This window comes from Antechinus flavipes, chromosome 1 (genome assembly GCF_016432865.1).
Source record: "Antechinus flavipes isolate AdamAnt ecotype Samford, QLD, Australia chromosome 1, AdamAnt_v2, whole genome shotgun sequence".
NCBI classification, from domain to species: domain Eukaryota; kingdom Metazoa; phylum Chordata; class Mammalia; order Dasyuromorphia; family Dasyuridae; genus Antechinus; species Antechinus flavipes.
Window position 1 is genome coordinate 494,625,548 of NC_067398.1, and position 15,455 is coordinate 494,641,002.

At 35.6% G+C, this 15,455-nt stretch overlaps 2 protein-coding genes across 2 annotated transcripts in view; one reads left to right on the forward strand and one right to left on the reverse strand.

The window, feature by feature from the left end:
• LAMA3 (laminin subunit alpha 3) overlaps window positions 1–15,455 on the reverse strand; it is a 299,158-nt gene that overhangs the window by 212,246 nt on the left and 71,457 nt on the right. Inside the window, exons 6-8 of the mRNA XM_051970336.1 lie at window positions 14,335–14,426; window positions 11,755–11,870; window positions 6,869–6,987 (exon numbers count right to left, since the gene is read on the reverse strand). Of these exons, the coding sequence (XP_051826296.1) occupies window positions 6,869–6,987; window positions 11,755–11,870; window positions 14,335–14,426 (327 nt within the window). The remainder of the gene's footprint in view (window positions 1–6,868; window positions 6,988–11,754; window positions 11,871–14,334; window positions 14,427–15,455) is intronic.
• LOC127543945 (paraneoplastic antigen Ma1 homolog) lies at window positions 1,271–5,757 on the forward strand. Its single transcript, XM_051970337.1, has 2 exons — window positions 1,271–1,822; window positions 2,549–5,757. Exon 2 carries the CDS (start codon window positions 2,665–2,667, stop codon window positions 4,051–4,053), a length of 1,389 nt encoding a protein of 462 aa, XP_051826297.1. The 5' UTR covers window positions 1,271–1,822; window positions 2,549–2,664; the 3' UTR covers window positions 4,054–5,757.

Consider the following 15,455-nt stretch of genomic DNA (forward strand, 5'->3'; position numbering starts at 1 on the left):
TTATTTTCATTTTCCCCAGTATTTTCTGTTCTCAAATAATGTTTCCCTCTTCACCTGAGTAGTTGGAGTCTTTGGATTTAATATTACATTGCTATAAACAAGCAATAACTTTGATATGCTTTCATTTTGTGGAAGGGATTGGCCATTCCTGTGTGATTCTGCTGACATGAGGCTGGCTTAGAACTACAACCATGGCCAGATGAAACCATATTGGGCTAATTTCCCTACATTTTATTCTTTGGCAAATGAATTCTGGATTTTATATGCACTATAATCAATTTATTCTTATTAACATCTTATAAATTTCCACATGGAGCATTTAAAGGCCTACTATGACCCAAAAGACAACCTTCTGAAGCCTAGAACCACTATCCTGGGCCCTCTATTGTCCAGATTGGTGATTGCCTCAGTTTCCAATTACATTGAAACTCATCTCCATGGACTTCACTTGACTTCCTAGCTATGTTCTCACCAGCTGCCTTAAGGTCTGGGTCAGATAGCATATGCCAGAGGACTTTCACTGATAAAATTTCTGCCCTGGAACCTCATTTGTCTTTATTGATAGTTAAATGATAACCCCACTCCTTTAAAAACAAACTCATTGAACATGCAATATATAATTATTTCCTGAAAATAGCTTATAAAAAAGAAACATGTTTCAATTTTCTTATGAATTTTATTAACACAAGAAAATTTTGATAGATTTATACTCTGGTGCTGACTCTAAGTCTAGCACTAATAACATATAAACAGTATAAATTATTTCACTACCATCATCTCTCTTGTGACATTACACACACAAACACACACACACACACACACACACACACACACACACACACACACCACAGACTGCAATTGAACCTTTGAAGGAATGAGCACATTCCCTCTTCGAAATGTCAGACAAACGTAGGGAAACTTGGGAGCAACCAGACTAGCATGTGTTGTTGCCAGGGGAGGAGGCCAAAGGTCTAAAGCCTTTCAGATCTTTCCACTTGACAGGAGTGATTACAATTTGCATTTGAACAGAGGAGGTGAGGTTCAAAATGTTTATTTACCCCAGGATGACTCAATCTCTTTTTGGCAAATTTACCTCAGAGAGTATGAGAAGACCTAAGAACTAAATTGGGTTTCTGGCCATAAGTTAGGTGACAGTTGAACTGAAGAACATAAGGAAGAGCAAGGCTAAGGCATTTCAGAGAAGTGTTTAGCAGTTACTCAAAGAGTTCAGAAGAGAAGCAGTTAACAGAAGAGTTCTAAGTAGAATTCAAAAGGTACAGCTGACCCTTAGTCTCTGCCTTAGTCTGTACCTTAGTCTTTACAACATGGCAGTGATGAATTTCTTAACCACTGACTTGAGAGAGCTGACTGGGAAGGCTGTAGCGTGTTTCATAGCAATTGGTTGAGATTGATGGTAGATTTAACGTTTAGAAAAAACCTAATTCAATCACAGCATCTCTGGAAGACTTTCAGTTAGTTAGCTCTAAAGCTAGCCCCATAACTGAGGAACTAGAAGAAGCCAAGTACAAGGATGTAGCCTATGAGCACATGCACTTGTACCTTACTGCATACGCACAGGATGATGAAGGAAACTGGCTAACTGATTGACAGATCAATTGGAACAAAGATATTTCCTATCTGTTGGGGTAAAAGCAAGAAGCCCAACCAGAAACACTTGAGATACAGCACTTGGAAGAGGATTAGCTGGGATACAGTGTTTGGCAGGGAAGAGCTGAGATACAACAGAGAATACTACTTGGCAACACAGTAACACCAGAGATTGTAGCAGCTGATGAAAACTTCTAACTGTATCATTGGAGATGTGAGTTGTCCCTCTCTGTGCCCTAGTCATATATGCTCCCTGCAAGAGCTTCAGATTGGTGCCCTAGTCACATATGTGTAGTAGACCCACATATAATTCCTATGAAAGTCTATTTTCCCATTGTATATATATTTATAGCCCAAAGTTTGTGAGCAGATATTCTCTGTCTAATAATTTTCAGGACAATTTGATTTTTAAAAAGTTTACTTTATTTTTTAATTAGTATTTTATTTTTCCCCAGTTATCTGTTAAAAACAATTTTGAACATTTGTCCTTTAAAACTTTTGAGTTCCAGGCCCTCTCCCTTCCAATCCCACCTTTTGAGAATGCAAGCAATTTGATATAGGTTATACAATGTGCAATCATGTAAAACATAAAATACCTTTCTTTTAAACCATTTCCCAAGACTGACTAGTAAAAGTAAAACACCTCTTAGAAGGTTTATGAGCTATGATTTGGAGGGGATCATGAACCACAAAAGACCTAGAATCTGATATAGCTAACTAGGACCCCCAAGAGAGAAAGGGGAATTTTTGTTAACTATACTATAGGGACTTTTTATCAAATCTCCCATTGGTTTGTCCTGGAATCTACTGACAAATTCATCATATGGGATCCCAATTTTGAATGTTCTATGTACTGTGGGGATCCATTGGGGAAGTTGGTGGGGGGCTATATAATTAAGTCACCAAAGTTTTCCCATTTTTTCCTTTTCTTTTTAAACAGGTCAAACCTTTTCATTGACAACTGAGTTATTGTACAGTATATTGAGATGCTACTGAAGTATATAGTTTACTTCTATAGTGATTGAATAGTGTCTTTAAAAAAAGAGGAAAAATAATATGGATGACAAAACTTTAGAACAGTGGTGCACAGCTATGCACCTGGATTTATACAGAGGTCTGCTTGTTAAAGGAGTGCCTCATGACCTAACAGATAAGGACATTGAAAATGTCTTACATAATGCAATAAGTGTTTTGGGAAAATGTCAAGTACTGACCAGACGATATGAAGAGACAGATATCACCTTGTCTGTTTTCTGTAAATTGTCTGAACCGATAGACCATTCTAAAATCCCTAGTACGATTACAGTAGGAGAGAATACTTGGAAACTTGTCATTAGACCTCCCAATGAGGAAGAAGAGATAGAAAGAAAGCTTAAGACTGTTCTGCAAAGGGAAGGATTGTCTGAAGATGATGTGAGACATGTGTATGGAGGGAAGTCCAGACTGGAAGAAAGTGAGGAGGCTGAATCCGAGCCAGAAGAAGAATCTCAATCTGAAAAATTAAGAAGTTTCTCCGGGGAACATCCATGTCCTCCTGGAGAAGAACCTTATGACTCTTGGATAAAACATGCCACAGAAATAGTAAAGCAATGGAAAGTGAATGATACAGAAAAACAGAAAAGACTAATGGATAGTCTAAAGGGACGAGCATTTGAACTCATACGTATTTTGAAATTACAGACCCCTGATGCTACTTTATTAGAATGTCTGCAAAAGTTAGATAAGCAATATGGTAGTACAGAAACTCCACAACAAGCTTATGTCCAGTTTCTTACGACCTTTCAGCGTAAGGGAGAGAAACCCTCTGAGTTTGTTGGGAGAGTGGACAAACTGTTACAGAATTTAGTTGTTAAGGGATCCGTGAAGCCCAGTGAAGTGGATGCTATTAGATTGGCCCAAGTAGCTTCTGGACTTTTAGATGATGGAGACCTACAAGTACAAATAATTAAATTGGAAAAAGAGAAACAGCAGATTAAATATCAGGATCTCATGGCAATAGTGAAATTGTATGAGAACAGACTCGATTGTGGAGACAGAAGTCTACAACCCAGCAGAATGCTTACTGAAACCTCTTCTCAGGTATCATCCATGGAAACAAGAATAGAACCAAATCACTCTCAGTTAAGCATGAAGACTGACACTCATAGATTGCCCAGTGAAAAATGGAATGCTGATCAGTACCACTCTTCCCAGAAAGAAGACAAGGGATTGTGGGGGCAAAGATCAAACAGGCTTGAAGCTAGAACATGGCCAGTAGAGCAGAGGCAGAAAGGTCTGGGAATATTCTGCTGTAACTGTGGCCTAGATGGGCATGCAAATACCAGATGCACCCAAAAAGCAAACATAGAATTGGTTAAACAGAAGTTGATGTCCACCAGACTGCCTTCTATCCATAAAGATGATGGATCTGGAGATAGAAGTTATCCTAGATCCCAAAGACCCTAAGATAGAACTCATTGACTGCTGTACCTGGGAATCTTTCACAAAAGACTGCCATCAGTAGAGGTGAACTTTGTTGTAATTTGCCTTGTCCTGGTGGTCCCAGGTTGATAAGCAACAGGAACAACCACATGCAGAAGAACTAAGAAGGAATCTGAAGGACTCAAATTTTGTCCCCAAGAAGTCCCCTTACTGTTGAGAGAATGACAGAAGTTGGAGCTATAGAATAGAATAATATTATTATAACCATATAACATAACAAACTGTAACACTGAATGCTATATAGGAAGCAGTGGGTGCTGCTCATGACAGGCACCCAGTAACCAAGTTTAGTTAGCTACAACATTCTAGAGAAAATGGAAGAAGGTGAATATTTATGTCATCAGATGACATAAATACATCAGATGCATTGAGTATAACATGTTATATTTACAAATATAATCTAAATATTATGTTCTATATTGTTAATGTTTTGTTGTTTATGCTTAGTTATATTGTTATGTAGTTATATGCTTCATTGATATATAATATGCATATTTTATTATATGTGCTAATTGCAGTGTTACAGTTGTAATATTGTATTATTTATGCTAGGTGTTACATGTTACATGGAATTTATATTTTGTTTTAAATGTCTGCACTGGCATGTGTTCTGTTTAGAAGTGCTTATTTGCTTTATAGGCTATATAGAACAGTTGTAATAATTTCACATAAATATCTTCTGATGTTTACTGTGCTATAAATTAAATGTATTAGAAATGTTATGCATATGCCCAGGTAATTTGCAAGTATATTATTGGAAGCAGGGGGAAATGGAGAATAGATTAAAGAAGCTACACCTTCTGTTTCATCAGGCTTCGCAAAAGAGAGGCTTTTTAATCACATCCCCCCAGTGGATGCGATGTGTGAAGAAGCTAGTTAACAACTTCGCTGGAATAGAGATATGAACAACAGCTATATCAAGTGGAAATCAGCTAAGATAGAACATCATGAAGGAACCAGTGAAATTCAAAGTCTGGCTGAAAGCAGATCTAATGTCAGTAAAAGTTGCAAAGATGTGAGTTGTTCCTCCATACATGACCTGAATAGACATCCTCCTTCCATGTACTGATAATCCACACACATTTCCTATAAAGGTCTCCCTCTCATCAAGGAGTATATAACATTCATAGGAGAATGAATTCAGTATTTATGGGGAAAATGTTATGTCTTTTATTTACATTGCTACTTAATTAAAAGCCTATGATAAAGGTAAAACATGTCAATAGGAATTTTTTAGCAGTAGTTTGGAGAGAATTCTGACTCACAAAATACCCAGGACCTATAAGCTGGATCCCAAAGTCAGGACATGTGTGTGAATACACAAGAATTTCCACTTCAAAATATCAAGAGAGTAAAGGAAAAAAAAAAAAAGGTTAATCCAACTCTAGCCTCTGAACATACACAGTGATTAGGAACCCCTTACTTCACAAGATAAGTCTTCTATTGTTGGGGAACAAAATTCTAACATCAACATAAAAATCTGCTTCAACTCCTTGGTGCTATAGTATTGTCTTCTGGAACTATACCCATCTTAGTTTCTAAATATTTGTCCCTTTTAAAATGGAACACCAAGAAACCAACATCATACTCTTACCAGTGAAGAGCCTTGTAGTTATCTCCATTCATCTGGATATTGTGTTTTTTGTTAATAAAGACTTTAAGATTCTGTTAAGGTGTTTTGTTTTGTTGTTAGCAGCCGTGACTCACTACTACCTAATGTCAAGCTTGCTGAAGGGTATAAAACTTCTGAGCTATTAATGTCTATCTCCCCCATCTATTACTTGTACAAGCAAAGGACTTTACACTTATCCCTATTAAATTTCACCTTAATAGATTCACTTCTATTGTTCTAGCTTGCTGAGATATTTTTGGATTCTACTGTTCTCAAGCCATCTCTGTGTCCTTGGCAGATCCAATAAACATTCCTATTAAGTCTTCAGTTAAGTCACACAAAATTCTATGAACCCCTCCCAAAGCCTTGTTTCAAATTCACTAAAGATCTTTCAGATTGTGACCTGTTAATTTTTTGATTTTAACAAAAATTTAAGTTCCTAATATGTGCCAGGCACTGTGTTGTGTTTTATAAATATTAAATAACAATAATCCTAGGAGATAGCTATTATTATTCCCATGTAAGAGATAAGACAACTGAGGCAAACGGGTTAAGTGACCTGTACTGATTATATAGCTAATAAATATTTAAGGCCAAATTCGTATTGGGCAGCTAGTAGCACAGGGAATAGAGTGCTGGCTCTACAGTCAGAGTCATCTTCCTGAGTTCAAATCTGGCCTCAGATACTTAGTAGCTATATGACCCTAGGAAAGCCACTTAGCCCTGTTTGACTGAGTTTCCTTACCTATGAAATGAGAAGGAAATGGTAAAAAACCACTCCAGTTTTAGTCCAGTTTATTTGCCAAGAAAACTCCAAATGGGTTCACAGAGTCAGGACTAAAATGACAAAAATTAGAAATTATTTTCCTGATTCCATATTCAAGGTTGTGTTCACTGCACCTAGCAGCTGCCCCTATTATTGACTGAATAGAGTGATCAAGATGGCCTAGGATATTCCTTAGCCTAATTTTGCACATTTAGGAGTCATTAAATCATTTTACCTTTCTTGGAAATTTTAAGTCTTTAGTAAATATCCTATATGAAAACTAGAATTAACTTTTTTTCTAAATGCATATCATTTCTCAATAGGATACACTTTATTACTGGTGTTTATCTCTGCCAAAGGTCCATTTAAAAAACACACTTTTGACTTGAATAATCTCTTACCTGACAATTAATGCAGACCCCTCCACCTTCATAAACACCGTGGATGCTCAAACTTTCACTTCGCCTCTCAACATCAGGATCATAATAACAGTCTGTGGCATGACCATGGCAATTGCAAACTAAGGAAAACACAAATTAATGTTCATCATTAAAGTCAGATCTTTAGTAATTTCCTAAAAATAGTACATCTTAGTGGCTTCTGATATAAAATGTATTATATCAGAAAACAATGGAAAAGCCTAGGAAATTTCATAAGTCAATTTAAAACCATGAGAAGGAAGTTTTATTTTTTTAGTTTGGTGGTAAAATGGGAAGTTTGTTTCCTGCCCCTTTTTTGTTTTTAAACTTAAAGCCTGCAATCAAATCATAAATAGGGCTTTTAAAAGGAGGTGGTAGCCTGAACTTCATTCTTCCTCCAGTCACTTAAGTACATGATCTCACTTCCAACATTACAAAGAAAACTGAAGCCTTGAGCTTCCTTCTCCACTGTTGTAACCCTCCCATTCATGTCTTCTTTCTTAACATTTCTAATAAAAGATGTACCCTCCTCTTTAGTTTACAAAACTCATTTATCTCATTTAAGCATAACTTTTGGAGGTACTATCTGTATTAACCCCATTTTTTAGACGGGAAGACTTAGGCTCAGAAATTCAATGACTTGTCTAAGATCACAAAATTTAAAAGTGTCAGTTTTAGGATTCAACTCCAGAATTCTAATTTCCAGACTCCAATTCCAGCATTCCCTCCATTCTACTGAGACCAGAGCATGAGTGATGATCTGGGAGAACTAATGGGATAGAAAGGTATTAGAGGTCAAAGTGGGCAAAAATATAGATTTAGGAGGACTGGGGATGAGGGAGAGATGGAAATAGAGAAGGCTGTGATTATAAAGGGATTTCAGGTCATAGAAGGGCAGTTTTGAGTAAGGATGAAAATTAGGTATGACAACTGCATGGATGGCTATAGTAGAGTAAAGATGTAAGTCATAGGACATGAGGACACTGATGAATTGGGAAGATAGTAAAGCCTTCAATGTGAGGAAGGAGAGAGATATTAAAAACTCTTGAGAGTATAGGAATAAATGGACTTTTCCTTAAAATAATCAGTAGCATCTATTTAAAACCAGCAGTAAGCATCATATGTAACGGGGACAAACTGCAACCATTCCCAATAAGATCAGGAGTAAAACAAGGTTGCCCACTATCACCGTTACTATTTGTAACGGTATATTAGAATATTGTATTAGAAATGCTAGCTTTGGCAATAAGAGTTGAGAAAGAGATTAAAGGAATAAGAATAGGCAATGAGGAAACTAAATTATCACTCTTTGCTGATGATATGATGGTATACTTAGAGAACCCCAGAGACTCTACCAAAAAAGTTATTAGAGGAAGGAGAGAGAATGGCATGGAGGCTAATAAAAAATTATGGAAGGATCTAGGCAAGGTGATATAGATGGAGAGTGTACCTTAAAGAGGTTCTTTAAGAGCCAAGAGTATGCCCAATGATTCTCTTGGACCAATAAGTAAAAGGATGTAAAAGGTTTGGCTTTATTAAGGAAAGGTGACTCAGGATATAGTGTCTTCCAGAGGGTACCAGAAGGGAAACACCCAACAACACTGGAATTTCAGAGGACACAATGGAGAAGGAGAGTAGATAAAGATAAGGGATCAGGAAGGTTATGGCTAAGATGGACTGTCATATAAGAAGGGGAAGTGGAAGCAAAGGAAAGGATTATTTCACCCTGGCAGACAGCCCCAAAGTGAGAGAGCAAGATGATGGCACTTAACAGTCCACTAAAGGCCAGGTCAGTGAGTCAATAACTTATTATTGACATTAATTTTTAAAATTTTAATTACGATCATTTTTTAATATTTATTGTTGGCTTATTAATAATTTATTAAGTACTCACTATTTGTAATGATAGCACTGGGGTGATGTTTATCCCTCATTTTTGAAAAAGACCATGACATCAGAGAGGCAATGCTCCGACATGCAGCATTGGGATACCAAAAAAGTAACAAGACTTGAGGAACTCAGTCTAACATAGGAGAAAAGATACTATTTGTACTTGATTGTTATTTACAATCAAACTCTATATATAGGACGAATCAACAGAATGAGGCACCAGAATTCAGAAGAACTGGGATCCCCAATCCCACTGGAGAAGGTGAGATTTCAGCTACAAGTTGAAGGAAGCTGAGGAAGCCAAAAGGTAGAGATGCAGAGGAAACACATTCCAAGCTGGGAAACCATTAATGAAAATGCCCATAATCAGTAGATGAAGTGACTTGTTCAAAGAATAGCAAAAAAAAAAAAAATAGCAAAGAATAGTATGAAGAATGCATGATTGGGTATAAAATATAAGAAAACTGGAGGATAGTGTCCTTTCTTTCTCATTTTAGTGAGGCAAAAAGTTAAGGCAAGCAGAGAGATGGAGGAGGATGTCTAGGTCAATAAATCTCTAGTGATCAATTTTCCAGTACTATTACAGGAAATGTGAACAAGATCAATAAATCAAATGTTGATCTTCTTGGGAAGGGGGAACCCTAACACGAGGACCTGCTCTTTATTAACATACTAAGATGGATTGTGAATATCCAAACTATGCCCTATACCTCAGCTTCAAATCTCTGGTAGTGGTTCTGACACAACCCCTCTACTATTTGTGGCTTGTAAGTCTCCACCAACGTCAGACCTCTAGTGCTTCTGACTCCTGGAACGTGGAGGGCCTTTGGTGGTCTTGAAGCCCAAGAAGTACAGACTCTCTTACTACTCATTTCTGAAAGCTGTCAACCTCTGGGGGGCTTCAAGACTCAACTCAAATGGACATAGACCTTTTGAAGCCCCTCCTATAAATGAAAGTAATACCTCCTTCCTAAGATTTCTCAAAGGACTTTGATTTCTACTTTCTGCCATCCCTTTGTTATAATGATCAATGTATTTATCCACTCCTTACTCCCATTCCCATTCTCCTGGAAGCTAAGGTATGTACAGATTGTTGGTACTTAGAATGGTGCTTTGTATATAGTTGATTCTTAACAAAGGTCTCATACAAACAAAATTTTATCAAAATGAAAAATTATAAAAGGAAATGTAATTTTCTGGATCAATTTTTGTTTTTACCAAGAAAACTTGTATTCATTAATGGAATTTAATAATCCTAACTTGAATTGAATTACCTAATTTTCCCTAGTAATACATGTGTTTGTATAGTTTAATAAAATTATTCAATGAATTTGAGGAAGCAAACAAAAGCAGCCAGCTGTTACACATTTTTTTAAAAGCATTAAAGCTTGTTGATTTTTGTTTCATTTTTTGGCACCATGAAAATCAACTTCAAGTCATCTATATTTACACATCAGTTATTTCTCAAAGAGGATGTTTACCTTTAAATAACATAATTCAAATGGAATTCAGAGGGTACTTGATAAATAAGCCCTAACATGTCTAGCTTCCACAGGTTACATGCAATTTTCTACCATACTGACAGCTTAGAAACATTACAATGAAAACTATCTTCATTTTTAACATATGTTGGATTAATGCATATCTACTATAATTATGAAAATGCCTTTCACTATTGTCCTAAATTTGGGGAACTAATCAAATTGCAATTATTGAGCTTTAAGGGATCAGTCATTATTCAAAGTATAAGAAACTGTATATAAAAAACTGTATAAAAAGTATAAGAAATCTGCAAGTCATAACAGGAGTGGCCCCTACTGATCATCATCATCACCTCCCATACTCAAAATAATAGCTAATATTTAAATAGCAATTTAAGGTTTACAAAGTACTTAACATATATCATCTCACTGGAACCTCACAACAATACTGGGAGGATAGGCGCTTTAATTACCATTTTACAGAAGAGCAAAAGGAGGCTGAGAGGTTGCAGTCAACCTCCAAAGCTCCATCAAGAGTATGGAAGGGATGTCATCCAGAAAGACTCTTGGTGGAGAAGCAATCTAAGTCTTTTGGATTTAACCTCCCTAGTCCTCATTTTTTTTCATCTATAAATTAAGGGGGATTGTTTGTACTAAATGACTCCTATTGATCCCTTACATCTCCAAGTCTTTTTGATAACATCTTATAGTTTAATAGACACATAAGAATACATATACATACACATGTATATATGTATACATACATACACATATCAACACATATATCAACGTGTATTTGAGATAGACATAAATAGATGATGGATGAATAACAATAGATAGATAGACAGACAGACAGACAGACAGATAGATGTCCTTAAAGGAACCAGCTTGCGAAGATATTTTAATCTAGAGACATTGAGTCAGTAAAATTTGAAGTCAGAAACTGTTTCATTTTTGTCTTTTTATCCCCAGTGCTTAGCACAATGTTTGACACACAATGACTGCTTAATAAATGCTACTTTCCTCTTCCACAAGAAGCATGAGAGAAATAATGCCTCTGAGAGACTAGAAGCCACAAAAGGAAATAAATTTTATTTTAAATCCTCATCTTGTTTTGTTTTTTAACCCAAACTGACATACCTAGATTGAATACCCACTTCATTTAACAGATTTGATTCTGATTGATGTATCTCATAAAAATTAAATACATTCTCCAAGGGAGAAGAGACGCTATCATTGAAGCAAAACTTTACTCACTGAGTAATTACTGCAAGTTTTGAAGACAATTCAAAAAGGAGACTCTAAAATGTTCAGAACTGTGATAGCATTATTAAAAATAAGTGAATAGTCTCCCAAGGTGATGATTTTGAAGGTAACAAGGCTCCCCTGCATGTATACGTTATGGCACTTTTAGGAGGAAGACAAATACTGATTAGCTGAAAAATGGAAAAAAACAAACAAAAAAAAAATCACTATTAGCACTTTCTTCCCACTTACCTTCACACTCATTAGTTCTCTCAGCTGTTGCTGGCCTCCACTGCTTCTGGTTGTAACCAGCACAACAGTGATCGCAGCTCTCCCCACATGTATTATGTTGGCATTCACATTGAAACCTAGGTGTTGTGAGGAAATAAATCTTATTTTTTGGAAGACATTCAAGGAAAGGAAACTACTTCCTGCATGTTGGTTTAGCAAATAAAAATGAACATGACAAACAAATACTAACATTCCTAAGGCATATAATTTTTACAAATTTATGATATGGTCACCAACCCTGTAAGAAAATAAAATGGGGTTTTTGGTGTCCTTAATCCATATCTTATATTCAATTTTACAGAAAGTCAAGGAAACAGTTATTTTCAGTACTGAGATGATGCTCCCAGGAACCATGTTAACATGCATTCAGTAACTTAATTAAGAGCAAAAGTTTGAGTTTTCTTATAGGCAAATAGATAAGACTTTCCTCTCTCCCACCCTCTTTGTCATCTATTTTTAGTCTACCAATTTAACCATCACAAAAGTTATTCATGTTCAGTTATATCATGTTTTGTATAATACATATGATTCTAAAAAATAAAAGTAACTTTGTGGGATAAAGGAGAAAATATATTCACTTGACTACCTCAGAAGAATAAGAAATCATGATCTGGAAATTTCCAACATTTGCAAGATGTTTCCTAGTTCTGAGGTTCTTAATTTGGCATTTATTAAATATTTTGATAACTAAATTTCTGTATACTTGGTTTCTTTTGTAAACTTCTGTATTTTATTCTGGTCACTTTTCTGAGAAGGGGTTCGGGGACTTCATCAGACAGCCATGAAATCAATGACACAAAAAATTAAGAACTTTTTCCTCAGTTCTGTATATTCTTGAAATGTTTTGATATCCTAAAAATACCTTTATCTCATTAACAAAAAATTATGTGGTAAAATCTTTTATATTTAATTGAAAAATGGACATGATGTTTACTGAGTGAATATATCACTCCCAGCACTGTCATATGCTCAATGTTTGCTGTTTTAAAAAATCTTTTGAGTATACTTTAAACAGTAAAGTGTAGGGGAGTCAGAAGGCTAACATTTAAAGACCACCTTGAATGCTCACTACCTCTGTAGTGGATACGTATGAATAAGTAAAAATCCCTCAAAATCTCAATTTTCTCACTGTAAGTGTCCCTGATTCTAAAAGTATTCTATCAATCCTTCGTTTTTTACTGATTGTGCTGAGAATTGTTGAATTTAGGGATTCCTATGTTCTAAAAACCCTATATTTGTGTATTTGTAAAGAGCCCTAGTTGCCTTTGACTACCTCAGTATAAAACAGGCTCTATTCACTTTGGAGCACTCAAATCAATGTGTAGTTCTGGGCAAAGTTGATTTCCTAAATTACATATGTAGCTTCATTTCCCAAAGCCAAAATAAGACTAGGACCCACAGGTGGCAATGAGACTGAAAGATATGTTTGTCTTTTTTATGGGTGGGTGGTTTGTCTGCTATTAATAAACCCTATCTATTAGGGATGGATTTGGCTGTATTTCTGTTCCTTGATACTCAGAATCAGAAAGAACATAAATATTAATGACAGTCATAGATGTCAAAGAATTAATGAGATTAAAGAGATTGGGAAATATGTTCACCTTTCCCAGAAAGCAATGATTTAACCCTTGAGAAAGATTGAGAATTTTAAGGTGATAGGGGAGATTTTTTTTTATTAAAAGTGCCTCTTCATAGGATATAACAGTGGATAACAGACTAGACTCAGAATTAGTAAAACCACAGTTTGAATCCTGCATAAGGTATTCATTAGTTGTAAGTCTAAGAGACAAGGGTTGTCTCTAAGATGACAAGCTGCTACTCTACACTGGTGATAAGAATTTCCACTTTGTTGGAAGCACATATCCAGAATACATGAAATTTACCTTATATGTATAAAGCTAGAGCAGTTATTTTATTATTTTAAATAACTGTTTTGTATCACTCTTTAGAAATGATATACCTTTTAAATATGAAATTAAATGTTAACCAAAAATGATTTGCATATCTAATGTACAACCCATTTTATCTCCTTAAATAAATACTTTTATCTCTTCTACAAGAGTATATTAATCATGCAGAAACTTTAAAAATACTGGTACCTCTTGCTCTGCTTTGACATGGATATGTAGTTTAAAAATAATCTATTTCCCTGCTTGAAACTATTTACATAACATGAAATATACATATATTGATTCCTTGAATAGCCAGTCATGGCACAACTGGCTTCCTCTGGAGCAGATTTTCTAATCTTTTTGTGTCATGGACACCTTTGGCTACCTGATGAAGACTGTGGATCATTCCACAGAAGAATATTTCCCCCAAAAGCATAAATTGAAATGCATGGGATAAAAAGAATGGAAGAAAATAAGCACTGATTAAGATCCTATTCTGTGCTTAACAATATAAAGTACCTAACAAATATCTCATTTGATCCTATTATATTGAAGTAGTTATCCACATTTTTTTTAAGTTTGCGACCAATAGGTTAAGAATACCTATTGTAGAGGGAAGAGAAAAGAGTACCACACACAATATACTTACAGGTTTTCAGGACCTTTGGCTCTGCACACTTCTGCATGGCCATTGCAGACACATCTTCCACCAATGCTGATATCCTTTATACTGTAATAATACTGAGTGAGTAGAGATAAACACACAGGTGTGAGTATACATCTATATATAAACTCCCTCTCACAGCCCTTATTCCCCAATGCTTAGCCCATTTTGGCCATCCTCTCCTCCCATTTTTTCCCCTCTTCCCAAGCAATTTCACCACCACAAACAGTAGTTATATAACAGGTTGTCCTTGCTTTGTGCAACAGCTCAGTTTTTTAAGTCAAATATGATGCTATTTATTTATTTGTAAATCATAGGATATTTTAAATATAGGGGAAAGAGGAGATGGAGAGTCTCTTGTTGTTGAATTATTTTCAGCTCTGAAACTTGGTGACCCTATTTGGGGTTTTCTTGACAAAGAAAATGGAGTGATTTGTCATTTTCTTTTCTGGCTTATTTTACAGATGAGGACTTGAGTCTATAATAATAATAATAAAGATTCACATAGCTTAAAAAGTGCTTTTCATACATTATCTTATTTGATTCTCACAAAAACCTTGTAGATGCTATTATTGTTGCCATTTTACAGATTAGAAAACTGAGGCTGAGAGAGGGTAAGTGACTTGCCCATGTTTATACAGCTAGTAAATATCAGAAGCAGATTTCAAACCCAGGACCTTTGACTGTAGCATTCTTTCTGCTATACAATAGTGCCTTCTCTAAGTTTTTCTTTTTTCATCTATAAAATGGGTATAATGATTCTACCTCAACTCACTGGGTTGTTCTAAGGAAAGAGTTTTACAAAAGGTAATGTATAGTTGTAACTATTACCAGGATTTTCATAAACTGAATTTCTTAAAGCAAGGAACACATGTATTGCTTATAAGCTAGTATTGTCCATGTTAAGATTAAAAGATGTTCCTCAGTTCTTCCATATTATTATGGTAGTAAAGTTAGATCAGGGGTAGCTTAAGTAGGCTCCTGAGAACAAAATTATCAGCAGCAAACTTTGAATTGGAAAAGGAGTTGGTGGAGGACAGAGCCAAGATAGCAGAGTAAAGGCAGGAAAAAAGGTTAGTTTGTTTGTATAATCTTTTAAAGTTTTT